General features: G+C 41.6%; 1 protein-coding gene across 1 annotated transcript in view; it reads left to right on the plus strand.

Annotated features, from left to right (window-relative positions):
- NUFIP1 (nuclear FMR1 interacting protein 1) overlaps window positions 1-22555 on the plus strand; it is a 40947-nt gene that overhangs the window by 15101 nt on the left and 3291 nt on the right. Inside the window, exons 4-9 of the mRNA XM_073663860.1 lie at window positions 3678-3740; window positions 4794-4870; window positions 14472-14564; window positions 15935-16167; window positions 19702-19827; window positions 21148-21380. Coding sequence (XP_073519961.1) covers window positions 3678-3740; window positions 4794-4870; window positions 14472-14564; window positions 15935-16167; window positions 19702-19827; window positions 21148-21380 — 825 coding nt within the window. The remainder of the gene's footprint in view (window positions 1-3677; window positions 3741-4793; window positions 4871-14471; window positions 14565-15934; window positions 16168-19701; window positions 19828-21147; window positions 21381-22555) is intronic.

Consider the following 22555-nt stretch of genomic DNA (forward strand, 5'->3'; position numbering starts at 1 on the left):
GTAAACTGAGTCCTGAATAATGTAGGCGTGGTAAGAGCACGCAGGGAGACCCGGCCAGTGAGTCCCCTGCAGCTCTGCAGGACCACGTGTGGGAGAAGACAGCCTGTGAACTCACACAGATGCAAGAGTGTGGAAGCCTGTAGAGGCCTATACTTTCCCTTATGCGTTACGGAGATGAGGCAAAAGCCTTTTTCAGAGGGTGCTGTGCAATCATCTCTCCGTGGTAGTTATATAACCTGCAGACTAATTGCATGCCTGAATACATAATTACAATAGTGCGTATAGAAGCTCTGCTATTCATAAAACAAAAAACAAAACCGTAAAATAAATACCTAACAGAAGAAACAAGTACAGTGAAAAAATGAACATGAATATAATAAAAAAGGGGATTAAATAAGGAGGCAAAACAAGATGCTACCAAGCAGTTAAGTATAACCATACATATACCTTTAATATGTTAATACACATAATTGTATACCCATTTAAAAAGCAAACAGTTCAATATCATGATTTAATCCACTAGGGTCCAACATATTTAAATTGAAAATCCACCTGGATTCAGTGTGGGACATTAACATTAAGTAATTACCCCCCCCCCTCCAATTGTTTGGGACATGTTCAACACCAAAAAAGATGGCATTCCAGCAAGATTGATTATGCTTAAATAGAAAATGACAAGATAAGGGATGTCCCTTGAATCTTCGGTTTATGTTATAGATGTGTTCTCTGATACCTGCTTAAAGGGCACGTTTAGTTCTCCCTACTTACATCTTCCCACATGGGCAAATGATTACATAAATAACACCCTTTGTTTGACAAAATATCCTTTAATTGGAAAAGTTTTTTATTTTTTCTGAGTTAATAACCTCTTTGATTGTTTTACTTGAGATATTTGTACAGCCATAACAATGACCACATTTGAAAAACCCATGGGTGTGTATGGAAAATTATTGCCCCTCCCTCCTATCTTTTTTTTTTGTCTAATATTACTCCGTTTGCTATTATTCCACACGGTTGGGGCTACAAGGTTGCCCAAATTTTGTGCTCTGCAGAAAACGAACTTAGGCCTGCTTGGGACCAGTTCTCCAATAATGGGGTCCGGTCTCAAAATAGGCCAAAATCTGCTTACATCTCTCTTAAAGGGGCCTGTCTGTCCATTATGCTGAGTGATGATAGGAATATTAATTGGCTCATCCTGTATTGTTGTAGCTTGTCTATTACAGTCCGTCCGCAGTGGTAACTATTTGCCCTTTTGTGTCGCTTTGGTTCTTTCGGACAGTAACTTATCCCTTGATTGTTATATTACTTCCTTAACCGATGTATTCAGGAGTCCCTATTCGTATCCTCTATTTTGTAATTGTTTTAAAAAATCAACAACTTCATAGAAGTCTTTGTCATCGGTGCAGTTTTGGCCAGGGCTGGGGAGTCTGAGTCATGGAGTCGGACCCCATTTTGGTGGAGTCGGTATAAAATGGACCGACTCGTAAAATATATAATAAATTGGGTACAGTAGTTCAATGCAGTTTGTGGGGAATATTTTTTCATAAGAATTTGGGAAAGTTATGAAATGTCCTATAAATGTCTGTCCTATTCCTGATCTAAGGGTCTAGACCAGGGGTCTCAAACACGCGGCCCGCGGGCCGCATGCGGCCCCTGAGGCTGCTTTATGCGGCCCGCAGGCACAGACCCCTTGACGATCCCGACCTGGTCCAGGAGGAGCCGCCGACAGCAGCGCTGAATTGCCACACAGAGACTGTTTCCCAGCACTGCATTTCCAATGCCAGCCGCTGGCCAATCAGAGGCCAGCAGCTGATATCTGCGTGTCGGCGCAGCGAGTATGACGTCATTGCCATATGCAGATGTCAGCTGCTGGCCTCTGATTGGCCGGCGGCTGACATTGGAAATGCTGTGCTGGGAGACAGTCTCTGTGCGGCAATGCAGCGCTGCTGTCGGCGGCTCCTCCTGGACCAGGTCGGGATCGTCAAGGGGTCTGACTCTGTGGTGCCTGCGGGCCACATCTGCAGGAAGGCTGCCGAGGGAACGGAGGACAGGTGAGAATCATCTTTTTTTTTTTTCTATTTTATGTGTGTGAAGAACAGCACAGGGGGCACAGAGCCACAAGAGAGGGGACCTGGATGGGGCACATAGCCACAGGACGGGGACCTGGATGGGGCACATAGCCACAGGACGGGGACCTGGATGGGGCACATAGCCACAGGACGGGGACCTGGATGGGGCACATAGCCACAGGACGGGGACCTGGATGGGGCACATAGCCACAGGACGGGGACCTGGATGGGGCACATAGCCACAGGACGGGGACCTGGATGGGGCACATAGCCACAGGACGGGGACCTGGATGGGGCACATAGCCACAGGACGGGGACCTGGATGGGGCACATAGCCACAGGACGGGGACCTGGATGGGGCACATAGCCACAGGACGGGGACCTGGATGGGGCACATAGCCACAGGACGGGGACCTATTACCGGTATGTGATAGTATAAAGCGTATGCTTTCAGTGATGAACTCTATTTGTTTAGACTGGTATTTCCTACATGCTTAAAGAAAGTATTGCGCCATTTCGCATCCTTTGTCATTTTTAATGACTGTATAAAGTGAACAGACTTCAAGAGTGCCCAAAATGTAGTCTTCCTTCCACTCAACGGTTTGCAAGATCTGGATAATGTGTTTCGTATCCTTAAGATATGCCAGGATTTGGGTTACACATGGTTGCAAATGGTAATCATCGGGCGGGTAACAATGCTCTGATTCTCCTGCAATGATATAATAGCTTCACGTTGAGTTAAGATTTTATCTTATGGTATAGTTGTTACTAGAGTTTATTTTTGTCCGGGTTAAATGTATGTTATATATTTTGATAGATTGGACTTTTATGGACCTAGAGAAACCAAATATATTTTAAAACTGAGAAAAGGCGAGGGGTTTAAATTTTTTTTTTTTTTATTTTCTAATATTTGTAAACCCTTTTTTTTTTTAATAGTTTCATTAATATGAATCTCGATCTCCTTCGAATCTCAATCTATAGCTGAACTTCAGAGGTGTCCGATGGGTTTGCTGGAATACAGGGGCCTGCCATACCAGCGAGGGGCTGGTGGGCTCTGGTGAGAGTGTGCACTGACGAACTGTGTTTTAAATTCCGCTGTCAGTAATTGATAGCGGCATTTAAATATTTAAACAGCCGTGATTGTGGCTAGTGCTGATCACTACTATAAGCAGATGCTATGTATCAGCTCTTGAGCTCACGCCACACATGCGCACCATGGCCGTGATGAACTATGGCAGAGTGTGTGGAAAGGGTTAATTCTCCCATGCTTCAGTAGCCCTGTTGCACCTCTACAATATACAGAAGCTCACAAATCTAAAAGTACAGTACTTGTACTGCCCATCTTAATTTCAGTATTATGAGTGACATTTTTCATCTGACTTGGCTTGGCATTTAGAAAGAAATTATTTGCACTGCTTCTATACAAAAAATGCAAAGACGTTGAAATCACAGACACACTAAAGAGTAATAAAAATATAAACTGGATATATATCATTTTTCCCAAAATACAGTCTCACTCAATTACGCTCTCAATCCCAAAGGGAAGTTATGGAATAACCAAGTGTCAGTGTCCTCTAAGCATGCCATTTTTTTTTATATACTTTACAGTGCCAAGAAGTAGACTGCAATTTCAGAGCCCATGAGAAGCTGGTACAATTTCACTGGAAAAATGTAAGTTACATGCTAGAGAGTAGCAAAAAGATTGAAACTATCCTGGTCCGGCGTCCAGTGTCTGCTACTTTTATAGACTGGTTTAAATACAGTTTGGGGGAATTTGAGACATCCTTAAAATCCCTTGTAATTTGAGTAGTGTTTCTTTTCTTTTTTTTTTTTTTTTTTTTTTTTAATAAAGTCCATGTGTCACCAGATTTCACAATACAAACTGCATACACTATTCAATAGATCTTTTAGACCTGATAAGGATGCTGTATATATTTATGATGTTCCATATCAGAATGGCAGTATGCACGTTTAACTTAATGTCTGCTAAGCCAACTTAGCCTGATTGACAGCTCCTCAATGTCACTCTTCCCTGCTGAGATCCCACATTGCTGAATACAAGCTGCAGCTATCATACAGCCGTTCTGATGTGGATTTTCAAAGTAAATACACCAGTCTCATCACATCTAAGAGATCTGTTTAATGATGTGTGTATTGTGTTGTCTTTTGACAGATCTGCTCTAAATTTGGTTCACCCATTATTCCCCCATTAAATACAGATCAGTGCAGAATAAACAGTTTCATATTGCAAACCACAATGTGGCCTCCAAGTTATTGTAATTTGCCGCCTACTATAATTGTAAGATCAGATATACTTTTCCAAAAGGGGACATCAAACTCGACATTTATAGTATATCTGCAGGATGTACCATAAATGTCAGCTATTTGCTTGTCCTATGCCTATAGCCAGGTATGTGTCTCTGCACTGCTCAGGTTGATTTGAAGGGTCTCTTCCATGTATGTACTTAGTGACAGACCCATCAATCACCTGGGGCAGTGCTGGGAGTAGCCGGCTGAGGGTGTATCTTTAAATCTATACCTTCTCTGGAAAGCTGACGCGTTTCAGATAAATATGTACCTGGCTGTAGTCGTGCAGCCACTCTGTTCATACTGCCTGTGCTTTGGGTAGCATGATTAGACTGACTGGTCTCATTTAATGACTGGTGTCTTGGCTGTATTTGCATATTCATCATAAAACCACTTGGTTATACTTACCGTTTCCAGATGCATGGACCAGGAGCCAAGAGAATAAAGCTAGACACACCAGAAGAAATCCGTAAATGGAGGGAAGAGAGACGAAAGTAAGTGTCTTTATTACTGTTTCTTCTTACTACTTAACATTGTATGCCAGGACAGAAATAATATCCAAATGCATTTACCCCTAAGATGGAGCCAACCACACCGTAGTTACTTCTACAGTAAGGGCCTGTGCACATGTTGTGTTTTGCTGCGGGTTTATTCCAAAACCTGAAGGTTTTCCTGATGTCAGCAAAGCGAATGAATGAGAATCCTGAAGTCTCATGCACACGTTGCTTATTTTTGACTTGCAGATTTAAATCTGCAGCATGTAAGTTCTTTAAGTGTTTTTGCTGCAGATTTCACCCACACTGAGTGGGGAAAAATCTGCACCAAAAACGCGATTTTAAAAAACACAGCAAAAAGGCACCTTTTTGCTGCTGCGTTTTTCCTGCCAAGAGATGCAGAAATGGTGCAGAACTTTCTGCACCAAGTACTTAACGTGTGCACATACCCAAATACTCGGGTACTTCTGCTACTATTGTTCACTGTTATGTTTGTAGTCTTTTTCAAGAGCAGGAAAAGTCAACGCTATAAAAAAAAAAACTTAAATTCTGCCATCCCTGCACTGTTATCTTGGCTAACAAAAAAGAAATTTCAGCTAAACCTTTCATGTGTTCAATCTCAGAAGGAGTCTTTGTTGGCTTTATGGGGTCGTCAAGCAGAAGAGATATCAAATCGGGCATGAGGGCATCACTTGGCTGCACTCTGGGGGGGGGGTGTGGGAGCTGCAAAGGTGTGCTCACACTGAATTCATATGAAAAACACACCACCTGTACAGCACATGGTGCAGGGGATGGAGATGACATGTCACTTATCCTCTTTAAAATTTGTTCCAAATTTGCCACTGTCAAGTTAAAACTTCAAAAACCATGTCAAAACCACTTTTCTGAACCAGTTTTCAAATTTGACAATGTCAAAAACAAACTCATGGGTTTTTGAAGTAGATTTCTCTTGAAAAAAAATGGCATCACTGGAGGGTCCTTTAAACGTAATGTCCCTAATGTCTTATACTCGCCCTCTGGCGTCTTCACCTTTTTTCAGTGCCTCTCCGATCCCGCAGCACCATCTTGTGATCGCAGCTTCTGACTGGTTTGAAGTCAGAAGCTACCACACAAGCTCTGAGTGCAAGTCTGAGAGCCAGAACATAGACTTGTATTGAGTTGTGACATACGACTCGCTCTATGAAACACCGGAGCGATCCGGCCAGTCACAAACTGCAGGAGACGGGCTGGAGCTGTGCTGATAGCAGATAGACACTGGAAGTTGATTATAAGGCAGGGGACTTAGATTTGAAGCACCACTCCAGACATAAAATAGAAAAAAAAATGCTGGGGTGGTGCTTTAAAATGTTTTTAACTCCCCAAATGTGTTTTGTTTTTTGTTTTTAAATGTCCCATACTGAAAAACCACGCAAAATAAAATGTATTTGTTTATTAAGCTGTGTTGATATACCCTGTGCTTCCTATTGATCTCAATGGGAAAATGTTACTACTTTATTCTTCTTTTTCTTTCTGAGCATGCTTCAGAATTAACTGGCATTTGCTCAGTAGCAGAGAGACTAGCGCAGCCCTTTAAACGGACATCCCTAATGACATCCTATTTCAGGGCTTTGATGGCAGCTGTGGGGGGCGGTGCGACTGAGGTGCCACTCCTCTGTTGACATTCCATTTCAGGGCAGAAAAAGAAGCAGGTGTGAGTGAATCCGTTTTGAGAATCCACAGTGCATGCTAGGGAACTCAAATGGAATGTCACCTGAAGTAGGGAAAAAAAGGAAGAGAAAGTTAAAGTACAAAGGAAATGGTAGAGAGTGTTTAATTGTTGTACTTTACAGATGTAGTTAGTTTTTTTAAATTAATTAAAGGGATTGTGCACTACTCAGACTACCCCCTTCTCAATCCCTATTTTTCCCTTGGTAAAAAAAAATATTATCTTTACTCACATTCGGTGCCGTTTCAGCTGTGTTGGCACTGGCTCTCCCAGGTATCACGTGACATTGGCAATAAGGATCGCGTGAGTTATCAGTCAGCGCTGGCTTCACGGTCCCCTCCATCAGACTTGGTGGACATCTGGAGGAAGTGTGAGTTGCTGCTGCTGACTTCCTCCTGATGTCGGATTTGTACGAAGGAGGTGAAAGTGAAGCCAATGCTGATTGGCCACAGGGATTGCATGACATTGTTACTATTACAATTTGTCACAATTTTCAGATTTATATTTTTAAAATATTTAGAAAACTACTTAACATTTCCTTTACACTTTACAAATACGTTCTACTTTGTGTTTGTATATCCCATGAAATCCCAATAAAACACATCTAAGTTTATGGGTCTAACGTGAAAAAATGTGCACAAGTTCACGAGGTATGAATACTTTTTCAAGGCACTGTGGCAGTTAGCTGTTCACCTCCTTTTCCCTCCCTGAGATCTTTTGAAGAGATGCAGTTATAATCGCCATCACTTCAGCTTTCAGGGCAGATCTGTTTAGGAATCTGGCTTTCTGCTGTTTGGCTGTCCTGAGCTGTGTGCTTATTTAAATGTCATGTTGTCTGTATGAATACAGGAATAACAGGGCACACACTATAGAACGAACCACTGATAGCTTTGTGTTCTAACGAAGCGTGTGCTGGGCTTTATCATACTACTGTTCTACACTCACCAGAGCTGTCACTCAAAGAGAAAAGAAAGAAAGAGAAGTAACCAGGAAGTAAGGGGACTGCATTGCTCTGAGCTGCTCAAGAGTACTTGATAACACCCCTTTAAAGCACCACTGCACACTTTTTTTATGTAACCACTGTAATGGTGTCATTAACCTAAGTTCCCTGCCCCTAGTCTCATTCTCGCCAGCTGCGTCTTCATAAGTTATCGGCGCTGCGACCTGACAGATCTTTCCATTGTTTGCTGGGACCGGAAGTCCCTGCTCAGTCCAAGTCTATGACAGCAAGAACGAGGTGCTCATAAACTTGCACTGAGAGCTTGTGACCGTTACCTGTGACTTTGTGACTTCCAGTCAGTCAGAAGTTGTGCTCACAATATGGCATGATGGGATCAGAGTGTTGCCAGGGAGAGCAGAAGCCTTCAGCTGGTAAGTATAATGCTAGGTGCAGGGAACTTACATTATCGATAACACTCCGGTGCTGAAATAAAACATAAATCCTGGAGCGGTGCTGTAAGCTTTCAGATCTGTGACTTTCTTCATTTCACATAAATGTGTTGTTGCTGGAAGCCTATATTCTGTTAGTAGTATAAAGACAATGTATAAAATTAAAACAAAGTGTTCTGCAGCTCCAGTAAACCAGTGTCCCAGTATGTTTGGTAAATTCTCAGCTTCGATAAGTTTTGAGCATTTCAACATTGTCAACCTGATGATTCTTCTTTTTTTTTCCTCTTTTGATCACTGTCACAACTTTCAGTTAGCAAACTATGGGAATAGGAGAGAGCCGTGCAGCAGATGTACTTGGCTTACAAGGGATTGCCCACGCGCCATTCTTAGTAAATTGGTAGTGACAAGTTTGAGCTGAATGATTATAAAAGGTATTGTAGGTGTTTGTCATTCAGATTTTTTCTCGAACACAAAGAATCAGATTGGCTGTCAGCAGTCCGACAGCAGCAACACTCAATGCACAATATCTGCAAAACCTGAGCAGATGGATAGTGTGAACATGGGCCAGATTACAGCTGGGTGCATCAGACTAGCACTGAGTTGTCAGCTCATTTTCATCATTGCTGGTGGCTCGGTGAATACGTTTGAAAATATGAAAGATGATAGTGTGGCCATAGGTTAACATAATTCCAAAGTTTCTCTTAATACCTTAAGAGGATTTCAGCGAGGAGTTTTTATCTGGTAAGATGTATGTAATCAAGCACTCTATGGCCATGTAGTAAGGCTACAGCTGTGTGGAAAGACAAAAAACATTTGTGATAGTTGGCAAATTGCTCACATAATAGGGATAGGGAGACTTTTATTCTTGTATTCTTGAGTCTTTTTATAACAAAAGGTGAAATGAGCAATGAAATCTCTACTAGCTTATTCGTTTAGACACAGACCAAGTATGATTTATATGGACCTCTACAGTACTGGCACATTACAGCCTCCATATCACCACCTTAATACCTGGACCTTTTGTAGTCATACTGAATACCTTGCTACGGTGATGCAAATTTGGTCCTGTTGAAAAGTAACAGGCACATAGGATACAGGTAAAGATGGTGACAGCTGGCAAAAGTCTCATGGATCATTCTCCTGGAGCTACATGCTAACAACCCCATCGCATGATTCCTTTTTCTTAGTTCTCTTACCCCTGATTGTTGAAAAGAGGTCTTATTACTTGAAACCCTATCATTTCCCGCAAGAGCATTTGCTTGTTTTCTCCAGGACAATAAAACAAAATTGGGTCCCTATTTAAAATGAATGTTTGGTGTCAGGATAATCTCCTCATGGGTCAAGATGACTGACCAGTGATTATTATTCCTGACCAAGCATAAATATGTTTTTAAAGGGGAGATTGTCTGAGCTGATGCCACCATACATCTTTGGTGGCAGCATGTCTTCCTTAGGACAAAAGAGCTAGGAATTGAGTTTTAACATGGCCATTGTCATTGGGGAGAGTCGGTAGGCCCTCATAAACATAACCTCATATGGTCCAGCTGAAATGGGCAAATTTGGACAACTTTGTTTTTACTTGCAGGGGTTAAGCTACCTATATGCATTAGAACAAGCTAATCTGTATTGGTAAGACACAGGTATTTTCACACCTTTTACTACCTCCTTCATTGCGTTTGTCTGTTTAGTCAGCCCGCGCTTCTTAATGTTTGAATCGGGGTGGGTGAGAGCTTCTTGTGTATCCTTTCGTCTTTCTATGTTCTGCTTTACATGGCCACGATAGCCTACAATTAGAGTGCGATATATACTATATTATAGTGGATTATTGAGTCAAGTGTTTTAACTAAATTAATGTATTCAATTTTAGTTTTAAATATTTTTCCCCCAGTTAGATAAGATTCTCTATTGTTTTGGTTTTTCATACTATTTCAGCAAATTCAGAGCCATTGATGTAGCGTTTTTACATAGCTAGAGCTCGGGCTACCGTTACAAGAAATAGTGAACCCTGGAATTGCTTATTTTTCCACTTTCTCGTAATAATACGGTGGGATTGTTACCCAAGTCGCAACTAAACTTAGAAGTCATTATCTTTGTCTTCCTGCAGTGTGGATGTAATTCATTGTCCATAATAAAAATACATGCACAATACAACTTTGCATGTTAGGCCGGGGTCACACGAGCGTATATGCTCTCCTCCAAGAGAATCGAATCGCTTGACGCTCCAATCAAACTCTGTGCAGAGCATCAACTTTGTATGATCCGATTCTCTTGGATGAGCAAATCGTAGCACAAGCGAGGAGAAAAGGAAGAACAAAATTATTTACATGAGGGGGTTACATACAAAATATTTTAATATTTTTTTTATTTATATAACACCAACATATTCCGCAGCATGTTACAATTAAGTAGGGGCATGTATAGACAATAAAAACCGTACAATGTATCACATTTCAACAGTTACATGAGGAGTGAGGGCCCTGATTGCAAGCTTACAATCTATATGGAAATACGGGGACACAATAGGTAGAACATGGTCATCAGCCAGTATCTGTCTAAGAGCAGTTACCGTGTGCTATTAGGAGCATGGAGGATGTGGAGACAGATGAATAGGCAGGAACAGATTAAAATTAACATTTAGGAGGGAACAGGGGAGAGTTAGGTTAGTGAGTTGAGGTGATAGGCCTGTCTAAACAGATGTGTTTTTAAAGCACGTTTAAAAACATGGAGAAGAGATATAAGTAGGATAGTTTAGGGCAGTGCATTCCAGAAAACTGGCGCAGCACGTGAGAAGTCTTAGAGACGAATGTGTGAGGTTCGGATTAAGGAGGATGTTAGTCTTAGATCAGTTGCTGAATGGAGGGCACGGGAGATGAGTATGAGAGACAGAAATGATGGATGAGATGTAGAGCGGTGCAGAACTGTGGAGAGCTTTGTGGGTGAGTGAGATGAGTTTGTATTGTATTCTGTAGTGAACGGGTAACCAGTGCAATGACTGGCACAGGGTAGAGGTGTCGGTGAACCGGCCTGATAGAAATACGACCCTGGCTGCTGCATTCTGAATGGATTGGAGAGGAGAGAGTTTGTTTAGAGGGAGATCGATTAGAAGAGAGTTGCAGTAGTCCAGACGAGAGTGAATAAGAGCGACAGTAAGAGTTTTTGCAGTATCATGTGAGAAAAGGTCAGATTCTGGAGATGTTTTTGAGGTGCAGGTGACATGAGCGAGTGAGTAATTGTATATGGGGAATAAAGGAAAGTTGTGTGTCAAATATGACTCCAAGACAGCGAAAAAAATACGGAATAGACATCTAAATTACAGTGAACAAACTAACAATGACAGTGGTACAGAGGGGAGCGGGCCCTACCTTTGCAGGCTTACATTCTCCATCTTATCTATTGTGTGAATCTGCAGAAATCTGATGTCATCAGAGTGCTGTCCAATGATTTCCACACCCCCACAGACTTTAAAGGGTGCGTGCTGCGATTTTTTTATTTATTTTTTTTTCATCTTGAATCGGTATGAGAAAAAAAAAATGCTGATCAGCACTGCCCCATAAGATAACATTGATCCAAATGCTATCCGATAAAACATCCGATGTAAAAAGCGGTGTGAATGAGCTCTTATTAGTATAGTTCGATTGTTTGTCTACAAGTGAACAGCATTTTATTGGTTAATGTGGAAATGCATACGATTCCAAATAGTTCACTTAATTTTCTTGCAGCTGTTCTCAATTGTGTGTGTGTGTGTGTGTCTTTGTATATTTATATGTTCATATAGCCCCCAAAATGTAGGATTGCTAAACCCAATTTCAGACATGTATAAGTCGGGACTATTTATCCTCCCATCAAAGTTTTTATCCTCTTAATATAATGCAGTCATCATATTCTATGGCACTGTGTACTTACAATTGCTCAATTTGCCTTTCTACCCAGACAATTCTTCTATTTCCATTAGGTCTATGATATCACATGATTAAAAACGGACTAGCTGAATCCTTCTGTGCTCTAGGTAGAAACAGAAGGTCAATTTTCCCTGTATGAGTCATCAGTCACTACAAAAAGTCCCTAGCAGGAGGAAGGAGCGGAGCAGCTGGGTCAGGAGTTTGAGGGGAATGATAAATGCAGGGAATAGACTTCCTGTTTCTACATAAAGCAGAGAAAAGAGAAGAATTAGCTGGGTAGAAAGGCATAATGAGCAATTGTAAGTACACAGTGCTTTGTAATATGATTGCAATATAGTAAGAGGATAAAAACTTTGATGGGAGTGCTTCAAGTTTTCTATGACTCTCCACTAACATCAAGAGGTAATAAATGTCATCATTCAGGTTGTTTAGCTTACAAAATTGATAGCTTTCTTTCTGTGATCCAGATACGGTGGTTGTCATAGAAATCTGCAATGCAATCTAAAAATCTGACCGTGCAGTGACCCATTCTCTGGGATGAGTGCCTACTCCAAGTAATGAACAAGCATTTATGGTGTTTGGTTAATTTTAAGCTTTTTCTTTTGTCAACAAAGGTCCGTTTCTTTCCATGTCTGTAATTTGGCAGGTTGCTTAGAACTATAAATACAGCTAACCTCATTTAGTGCCTGAAGTTCTTCATTCTCTTACAGATGAAGACTGTTATGTAAGACTTGACCCTGTGCCCTGGGACTAATGTTTGAGTGGAAAAAATACCTTAAGATCTTAATGGGTTGTTAATTATTTTCTGCAATTAAAACTTAGATGAACAAGAGTTATTCTAGTACTCAATAAACTCCAGACCCTTCTAGAGCCAATGGACCTCTGACCTGTCTTTATTTGTAGCTTGGCCAATTGCTGCAATCAGATACTTCTTTAGTTATGGCCGATCAGAGCCGGCAATCTGCTAAACCTGGGCTTTTGGATCCACCGTTGTGTAAAACCCTGATGTAAAGAACAGAATTCATAATCAATGATTCATAGAATGGTAGAGTTGGAAAGGACCTCCAGTGTCATCGGGTCCAACCCCCTGTTCAATGCAGGATTTAGTAAACCATCTCAGACAGATGTCTGTCCAGCCTCTGTTTGAAGACGTCCATTGAAAGAGAACTCGCCCCCTCTCGTGGCAGCCTGTTCCATTCACTGATCACCCTCACTGTTAGTTTTTTCTAATATCTAATCTGTATCTTCTCCCTTTCAGTTTCATCCCATTGCTTCTCGTGTTTCCATGTGGAAATGAGAATAAGGATGATCTCTCTACACTGTGACAGCCCTTCAGATATTTGTACATGCTATTTGTAGACTTGCTAAAAGCAAGCAGGTATTTTTAAAACCGTGAGGATTTAAAGTGGAGAACCTTGTAGTGAATCTTGCCATAATCATTTCAAAAAAGATCCAAAATAAAATTTTGTATTTAAAATAAGCCCATATCGTTATAGCGACTCTAGATATATTCAGGAAAGGAGGAAAATGAGTCCATGCTATGAAAATAGAATTGAGGTTTATTTGATAATCAATACAACATAGATGTGATATATGTCGTTAAAAAATGACAGAGAAAGGGGTCAAGAACTTTACAAAAATAACAAAGAAAGCAAAATATCCAGAGCGAGAGTCTAGCAGTGACCACCACTAGTAAAGTGTTATACAGTGCATGGTATATCGATAAGGGGTAAAGTTAATCATTATCCATGTCATGGAGACTATAAGAAACTGATAAGTTGTAACCATATATCTTATGTCCTAGACATTTGTCCATATGATTCATTAGTAGTGCAAGTGCACCAGTGTCATAAGTCACAATATGTACTGATATGAATCATTGTAAAACACAGACAGCAAAAAATCTCCATGCAGGGATGAGTTGGTAGTGTGCCCCCCTAAGAAGCTAATCTAGAGAAACATGCATTCGGGATTGGGAGCCTGCAGCGCCATCACCTCCTGGGCCATTGGTAAATTATAAAACGTTAGCACACTACCAACTCATCCCTGCATGGAGATTTTTTGCTGTCTGTGTTTTACAATGATTCATATCAGTACATATTGTGACTTATGACACTGGTGCACTTGCACTACTAATGAATCATATGGACAAATGTCTAGGACATAAGATATATGGTTACAACTTATTAGTTTCTTATAGTCTCCATGACATGGATACTGATTAACTTTACCCCTTATCGATACATGGTCATGCACTGTATAGCACTTTACTAGTGGTGGTCATTGCTAGACTCTCGCTCTGGGTTGTTTGCTTTCTTTGTTATTTTTGTAAAGTTCTCGGCCCCTTTCTCTGTAATTTTTTAACGATATATCACCTCTATGTTGTATTATCAAATAAACTTCAATTCTATTTTCATAGCATTGACTCATTGTCCTCCTTTCCTTAATGTTTATTTCTTCACTGTATTAATGTTTTTTTAAACATAGAAAATTCTCTAAAAAAATATGTATAGATAAGTGATTCTCATGGACTTCTAGATCTAGATCTACCACATTTATTCATACTTGTGTATATCTGGAGACTCATTTTGTCGTTTTATCCTTACAGAAACTACCCAACTCTACAAAACCGTGCGAAGAAGATTCAGCTCCAGAAACAAAGGGAAGAGAGAGGGGACATTCTGAAAACAGCACAGTTTGGGTTTGTATTAGATTTGACGTGTCATGCTTCGGGAAATGCCTACCGTGCCGCTGTGGTGAGCATATTAAAGCTCACCGCCACGGTCCCTGGCTGTATTTACAGAGCACTGTATGTGCTTTCTGCCGTGGCCGACACATAGTAAATGCCATTGCCAGAAGAGTGACACATGCATGGTCCAGAAAGTACAGGCAGGGGCAACGGCTATGAGCTTTGATATGCTCACTTTCGTGGCTCCTGACTACTTTGAGCACAACCAGTGCTCTTATTCTTCTGCTTTTGTGTCCTAGGCTCCAGGGGTTGAATCTGCATAGGTCCCTCTCTAATTGTGCATGCTAAGAAAAGTGTGGAATGCACCTCTTAAATGGCCGCTGCATAGGAGGTCAGAAACAGACCTTAGTCTCCTATTACCATAGGATGCCATTTGTATTTAGAGAGAGAGAATTTTTTTCCTTTCCCAGTTCGGGAAACTTTATTTTCAATGGGGTTCTGGTAACTGAACTTTTGTAATCAAGTGCGGGTCGGGTACCAGAACGTCCACCAGTCCGCCAATCCCTAGTCATTTATCATCAGATTGGCGTGGTCCGACACCTGGCACCCCAACTAATCAGCTGTTATCTGCTCCAGCAGCAGCTGAAAGTAAAAATTGTATTTAGCTGGAACAGCACAGCTCTATACATTTAGTGGCGCCACTCGGACACTGCAGATCAGCTGCTATACAAGTGATGTAGTGACTGTTACGCTCTAAAAGCCCCCATTAGATGGCTGTCTGCCAAACGATGCTTTGGCCTATTGTTAAGCCAACCACCATCTCTGCCGTTTTCTCCCATACATAGCAGCGATCGTTCAGCCGAGCACTCCTGCGTTCTCTATGGGGAAGCCACCAACCCACATCTGTCGGCATCTTCCAGGGACACCCAGCGATGAGCATTTCGAAATCGGACCTACTCAATCGACATCTCGCTAACAATTGGCCAGCGCCTCCATACACATTAGTGTTGGCCGAACCTTCGATATGGGCGAGTGCGGCTGACATTTGTCTGTGTATGAGGGGCTTAAGTAGTTTCTATGCTTTGCTCACTTTGCCCATGTAACTTTCAGTTGGATCTCTACAATGTGGTAGAGCTTCTGTTCATCCTCCCATTTCTAAGCCCCAAGACAGGCTGAATGTCTCTTGTCGAGAATGTATTCATCCTGGGTTGACACAAATCAATACAAATAGTTGTACAAGTTTGATTTCCTAAATTTCCTTTTATTCTGCTCTAATTTACAGCTTTGACTTTTGCTCTTGTATTGGGTCATGTCGTTTGCCAGGTATGTAATTATGCTTTTGGCTTGATTTTTACTTACTAAAACACTGGGTAATCCTGCAGAAAGATGAAAGGAATGAGGAACGGTCCAGCTGGTGACAAGGAACGATCGTCTTGGAAAAATCGCCAACCTGGGAGAAACAGGGGAAGAAGATTCAGAGACAATAAGGCCGCAAATGGGCAAGAGCCTGCGAAACCAGAAGAAAAATCTGTAGAGCCTTCGAAAGAAGCACTGGCCCATCAGAGTGATGAACAGACTGTGAACCCGCTAGACATGCTCGCTGGCAATGACCCAGGTATTTGTTTCTATGGCAAATGTTCTGCACTTTAGGGAGGACCTTTCAGCAGATTCATGTTGCATGACGAATCACAGGCAGCATGACGGACCATGGCGGCACGATTGCAACCAGATTTGTTTCACACTGCATTTCAGACTAAACATATATTTTGAAATCCAGCTGGGAACTATGTTTCGGATGACTAGTTCAATGCAGGTACACGGCGGCTTCTTCCCCCATCCCAGTCCCCTTGAATGACCGGTCCCTTGCTATGTACAAATATACAGAGAAACCTGTTGGACAGCTGGAGTGATGTGGAGAGAAGCCACCAGGAACCTGCCTCTGACTAGTCAGCAAAGACACACAGGGCCTGATTTATTAGTGACTTGGGTGTATTTGACTCCAGAGGTGCCTTCATTAATACATGTACTCCTCTTAATGAAATGGGCTCCTCTTACAACTGCCGTGCACGTCAATCAGAAATGTTACTCCATTCAGGGACTGGAGTACATTTCTGATGTACTTTCTGGCATTGAGTTCACCACACTCTGTCCTGCTCAGGCGCGGCCCACTTTGGCAGAGCTGGCAGGAACTGGTGTAAGAGTGACCAGGCGCAAAAATTTTGCAACATTACAAGGTTTCAAGAAAACTGGTGAAAACACCTTGATGAATTAGTCCCATTATCTCCAGGAGTAAAACATACCTGGCTGCAATTGTTTGGGCAGCATGAATCTGATGACAGGTTACATTTAAATGTAAAGTCTTCCATTGCAAACTTCTTTTTATTTATTTTTTTCCTTTCTGATCCATCCAGATTAAAAAACAGCATCTTTGCAGATAGTTTTTATTCTATATCTCCTACCGGTGTACAAACAGCCGCTTCTACAGAAACCATCCCAATGTCCTGTCCATTACTGCCTTCCATCCACTTGTTCCCCACTTCTAGTAGTAGTAAAAGCCATAGGAGCTGTAAACATATATTAACATGAGATTTGTAATTCAGTCTATCTGTACAATTTCCTTATTTTATTGTGGATTGAAAAGGCAGTCCATTCCTTTGGAAGTAGATTTCTCATTGTGGACAGTCCCTTTAATGTCAGCTGCTTAACAAGAGAATAAAGCTGATTTTTACCAGGGAAAGTAATGGCAAGGTGGTATACCTTTACCCTGCAGCGGCCCCTGGAAATGTAGTATTATATATGGTCTTCCATGTAATCTGATTCAGACTATCCCACAGGGGAACAGGTGAATCCCCCGGTGGGCCCCCACATCCACCTATACAAGCAGTAGTTGGCATAATACACTTCATTCACTTTCAGACAAAGGAGGCACCTCATCATTCATTTAACAGACTACCCAATTTATTATATAGGTGCATAGGTAAATTTGTGAATGAGGGTAATGTGATATTTGTACACTGCTCAAAAAAATAAAGGGAACACTTACATTGTGTTGTTTAACTCCAAGTCAATCACGCTTCTGTGAAATCCACCTGTCCAGTTATGAAGCAACACTGATTGTGAATCAATTTCTCCTGCTGTTGTGCAAATGGAACAGACAACTGGTAGAAATGATCGGCAATTAGCAAGATACCCCCTATAAAGGAGTGGTTCTGCAGGTGGCGACCACAGACCATTTCTCTGTTCTCATCCTTTTTGGCTGTTGTTTTGGTCACTTTTTCATTTTGCCATTGCTCTCACCCCTAGAGGTTCAGTAGTATGAGGCAGTGTCTACAGTACAACCCACAGAAGTTGCTCAAGTAGTGCAGTTCATCCTGGATGGCACAACAGTGCAAGCTGTGGCAAGAAAGGTAGCTGTGTCTGTCAGCACAGTGTCCAGAGCATGGAGCAGATACCAAGAGATGTGGAGGGAGTCATAGGAGGGCAACAACCCAGCAGCAGGACCATTACCTCCTCCTTTGTGCAAGGAGGAACAGGAGGAGCCCTGCAAAACGATCTCCAGCAGGCCACAAATGTGCATGTGTCTGCACAAACGGTTAGAAACCGACTCCATGAGGGTGGTATGAGGGCCCAACGTCCACAGATGGACCTTGCAGGACGCTTGGCATTTGCCACAGAACACCAGGATTGGCAAAGTCGCCACGGGCGCCCTGTGCTCTTCACAGATGAAAGCAGTTTGACACTGAGCACATGTGACAGACGTGACAGAGTCTGGAGATGCCGTGGAGAGTGATCTGCTGCCTGCAACATCCTTCAGCATGACCGGCGTGGCAGTGGGTCAGTAATGGTGTGGGGTGACATTTCTTTGGAGGGCCGCACAGCCCTCCCTGTGCTCACCAGAGGTAGCCTGACTGCCATTAGGTACCGAGATGAGATCCTCAGACCCCTTGTGAGCCCATATGCTGGTGCGGTTGGCCATGGGTTCCTCCTAATGCCGGACAAGGCCAGACCTCATGTGGCTGGAGTGTGTCAGCAGTTCCTGCAAGATGAAGGCATTGAAGCTATGGACTGGCCAGCCCGTTCCCCAGACCTGAATCCAATTGAGCACATCTGGGACATCATGTCTCGCTCCATCCACCAACGTCATGTTGCACCACAGACTGTCCAGGAGATGGCGGATGCTTTAGTCCAGGTCTGGGAGGAGATCCCACAGGAGACCATCCGCAACCTCATCAGGAGCATGCCCAGGCGTTGTAGGGAGGTCATACAGGTACGTGGAGGCCACACACAATACTGAGCCTCATTTTGGTATGTTTTAAGGACATTACATCAAAGTTGGATCAGCCTGTAGTGTGTTTTTCCACTTTAATTTTGGGGGTGACTCCAAATCCAGGCCTCCTTTGGTTAATGAATTTGATTTCCATTGATGATTTTTGTGTGATTTTGTTGTCAGCACATTCAACTTTGTACAGAACAAAGTATTCAATGAGAATATTTCATTCATTCAGATCTAGGAGGTGTTATTTGAGTGTTCCCTTTATTTTTTTGAGCAGTGTATATAGCAGAACAGTGGGCCCCCAGAGTCAGTTACTGTTGGGCCCTTGGCACCTGAGTGTGACATTGAATGTAATTACTGATCAGTTTGTAGATCTGCCAGAGTAGCCTGTAGTGAGGGTCTCCAGGATCATCTCATTTGCATGAAATTAATAAGTGGTTCACGGTAAATAATTTTACTGCCAGAGCAGTTCTAGTGCTGTCTATAGTAAACCTCCATAATAGTAATATACTTTACATATTTAGGAATACAGCTCAGAGGGACATGAACAGAAGCAGCGTTATTAGTTTTACTGTTCTCTCAACAACTGTATGGTATTATAGTTGGTACTGTACAACGGGGGAAACGTACACCCTAAAATATAAATGAAAAGTGAAAATCCGTATATAATGTTATTTATCTAGTGCTAAAATATTCCACAGCAAATTACAATTAACATATAATAATAATAATACAACATGGACACAATACCTCTCCTGGATGTCAATCTCCCCCACCCTCCCAATCCACATGCATATTAGTGCATTACTTTATGGTTTATGTTCTTACATCATGGAGCATTGGGCCAATGTTCTTTGTTCTCATTTCTACCTGTAGGATCTGACAGTGGTGAAGAGCCAACATCTACCGGCCTAACCGTCGTTCCAAAGCAAGTAACATCCGCCCTAAGCCAACTTATATCCTGCTATGGGAGCGCATCAGATAGTGACAGTGAACCCGAGGGTGAGTGGATAAGTAGCACCAGCATAATGGTCATCTGTGTCCCCAGGATCATCTTCCCCAGCTCTAGTGGAACTGTTGTCCTGCAGCCAAAGAGTAATTCTTTATGGCCTCCTGCTTTCTAATACTGGAATAAGTCAAGTAACCAACTTTAATATATTAACTAATGCAAGCTAGAATTTCTCTATCTATGTAGCATTTCATTGGCTAATGGGCTGGAGTATTAAAACCTTCCTGAGCAGGCAATTCATTTTTTTCCCTTTTTTTTGTGCTTTTGGTTTTTCCTCCCCTTTTTCTAAAAGCAGTAACCTTTTTTTTTTTCTGTAACCAAAACCATATGAGGGCTTGTTTTTTTGCTGGACGAGTTGTAGTTTTTATAACACAATTCATTATCATTTAATTTACTGGGAAACAAGGAGAAAAGTTTTGTGAAATTGCAGAAAAAAACCCTCAAAACTTAATTATGTAATTGTTTTTTGTGCTTTGTTTTTATGGCATTCATGTATGGTAAAAATGACTAGTCAACCTGATTAGGCTATTATGATTACAGAGATGTTGTGTGTGTTTTGTTTTTTTTTATTAAATTTAGTAAAGAGTTTTTTTTTTTTTTTTTTTTTGACTTTTTCCAATTTTATTCTTACGATAATTCAGCAGTGAGTTCTTGTTTTTTGCATGGCGAGTTCATGTTTTTTTGCAGCGATACAGCGGGCGAAAAAACCCTAAATTCTGGCTTTTTTTTTTTTTTTAAACTATGGCTTACAGATTTGGGTTAATTTGATTTTATATGTTGACAGAGCGGACTTTTACTGATATGGCGTAACTACATGTTTTTTTTTAAATTTTCTTTATTTTTAATGGGGGGTAGACCATTGTACTTCCTTATTTTTAGTCTCCTTTGGGGACATAAACCTGTGATCATTGGATCATTTGTAGCATGTTCTGCAATTGAAGTATATTGCAGTATACACAAAAAATCAGTGTCTCATGAAGCCCAGCCACAGGCAGTTTCAGCATAATTGGCTACTAAAAGGGCTTTAGTAAATCTATTCCTACACTAGCATAACACACAACAAACCACGTTGTTCACTACAAATATCTCACACATAACTTTGTAAAGAATTGACTAGTGACTGAGACTTCGCTGTCATATTAAGGTGTTTTTTAGTAAATGTGTTGGCTCCCTCTAGTGGACATTTGCTATGATGCGACACAGTACAGTAGTTAATCTGTAATCTGACGTTTCACAACATTGGTGGCTATTCTTATGCAACTTTTATTTAACAATCATTGCTCCAAATCAATAACTCATGATTTCTGTTTCAGAGATCCCAGTGAAGAAGATAACTGAAGCCATAGAAGAAAATCGGCATATATTAGAGGCTCACAAGCAGAATATGGACTTTGAGTCTGCGAATGTTAAGACTAAGAACGCCTCAAAAGTGTCAAACTCGGACTCTCGCAGTACTGAATTGCAGCCAAAAATCTTCCATAATAAAGGCCGCAACAACAGAAAGAGACCAGTTACCACAAAGAGTCGGAATACACTGCTAGAAATGGTAAGAAAATTATATCGCTTTGCAAATGATAATTATTCAACATTTTCTTGTCGGTGAATGGAAACATTTTTATTTGCATTAAAAGCTGAAACATTGTTTGCTCAAATGTAACTTTTAGATGAGGCCCATCAACATGGCATCCAATATATTAGAGATTTGTGCTTGAGGATTATCTAGACAAGTGCTTCTCAAATGGTGAGGAGGGTCTCATTGCGATTGCACCACCAGAGGCTGGGGAATCAGACAGGTAGGAGAAGAGCCAGTGTACACTCCCGCCCCTGTACACCAAAATCTAATTAGCAGAAAACTTCGAATGCTGATGGGCGAAGAAATCCACTTTGTTAAAGTTATCAACGTAATCAACATTACAGCCATGTCTTTACCTGACCGGTTCTCTTTGCATAAGAATGCTGCGGGTGGGGAGCACTTATGATAGGAACTGCGCAAACTTGGCCAGCTGATCACCCACTACCAGGACGTAATGGGGTAAGACCGGGGGACGATAGAGCATAATTCAAAAAATATAAAAGCTTGGTATCTTTTGGATGAAGCATAATTTTAATCACTATAAATTACAAAACGATTTATTTCCACTTTTTCTGGTTGGTTGTATTCTTTGTGGTGACACAACCCCTTTGACTAAATCTAATCTGAACCCACTGAGGATTGAGGTATCCAGGCAGGTGCACTTCACCAGGTAAGGCTATGATCACATCTAGTTTTACCCTAAAGTCAGTGGCTCCATCGGGGCTTACTTCTGAAACCCATGAAAACTGGATTCGGGTGTATGTGCGACGGGGCCATTTTCTGTCGGACTTCATTTTCAGACATCTATTTGTGGCGGCCTCCGAGACACAACCAACCACGTCTTGGAACCTGCCTTAAAATAGGCGTTTACAGCTGAAAATGATGTCCGACCAAGCACAGTTACTCCATCTGCAAACCATGTCCTATGAGGAACGGTTGCAGGATTTGGGAATGTTTAGCTTGCAAAAAAGAAGACTGAGAGGAGACTTAATAGCTGTCTACAAATATCTCAAGGGCTGTCACATTGTAGAAGGATCATCTTTATTCTCATTTGCACAGGGAAAGACTAGAAGCAACGGGATGAAACTAAATGGGAGGAGACACAGATTAGATATTAGAAAAAACTTTTTGACAGTGAGGGTGATCAA

Source organism: Phyllobates terribilis, unplaced genomic scaffold (genome assembly GCF_046119375.1).
Source record: "Phyllobates terribilis strain yellow unplaced genomic scaffold, ASM4611937v1 Scaffold_2__4_contigs__length_985480577, whole genome shotgun sequence".
In the NCBI taxonomy this organism is placed as follows: Eukaryota; Metazoa; Chordata; class Amphibia; order Anura; family Dendrobatidae; genus Phyllobates; species Phyllobates terribilis.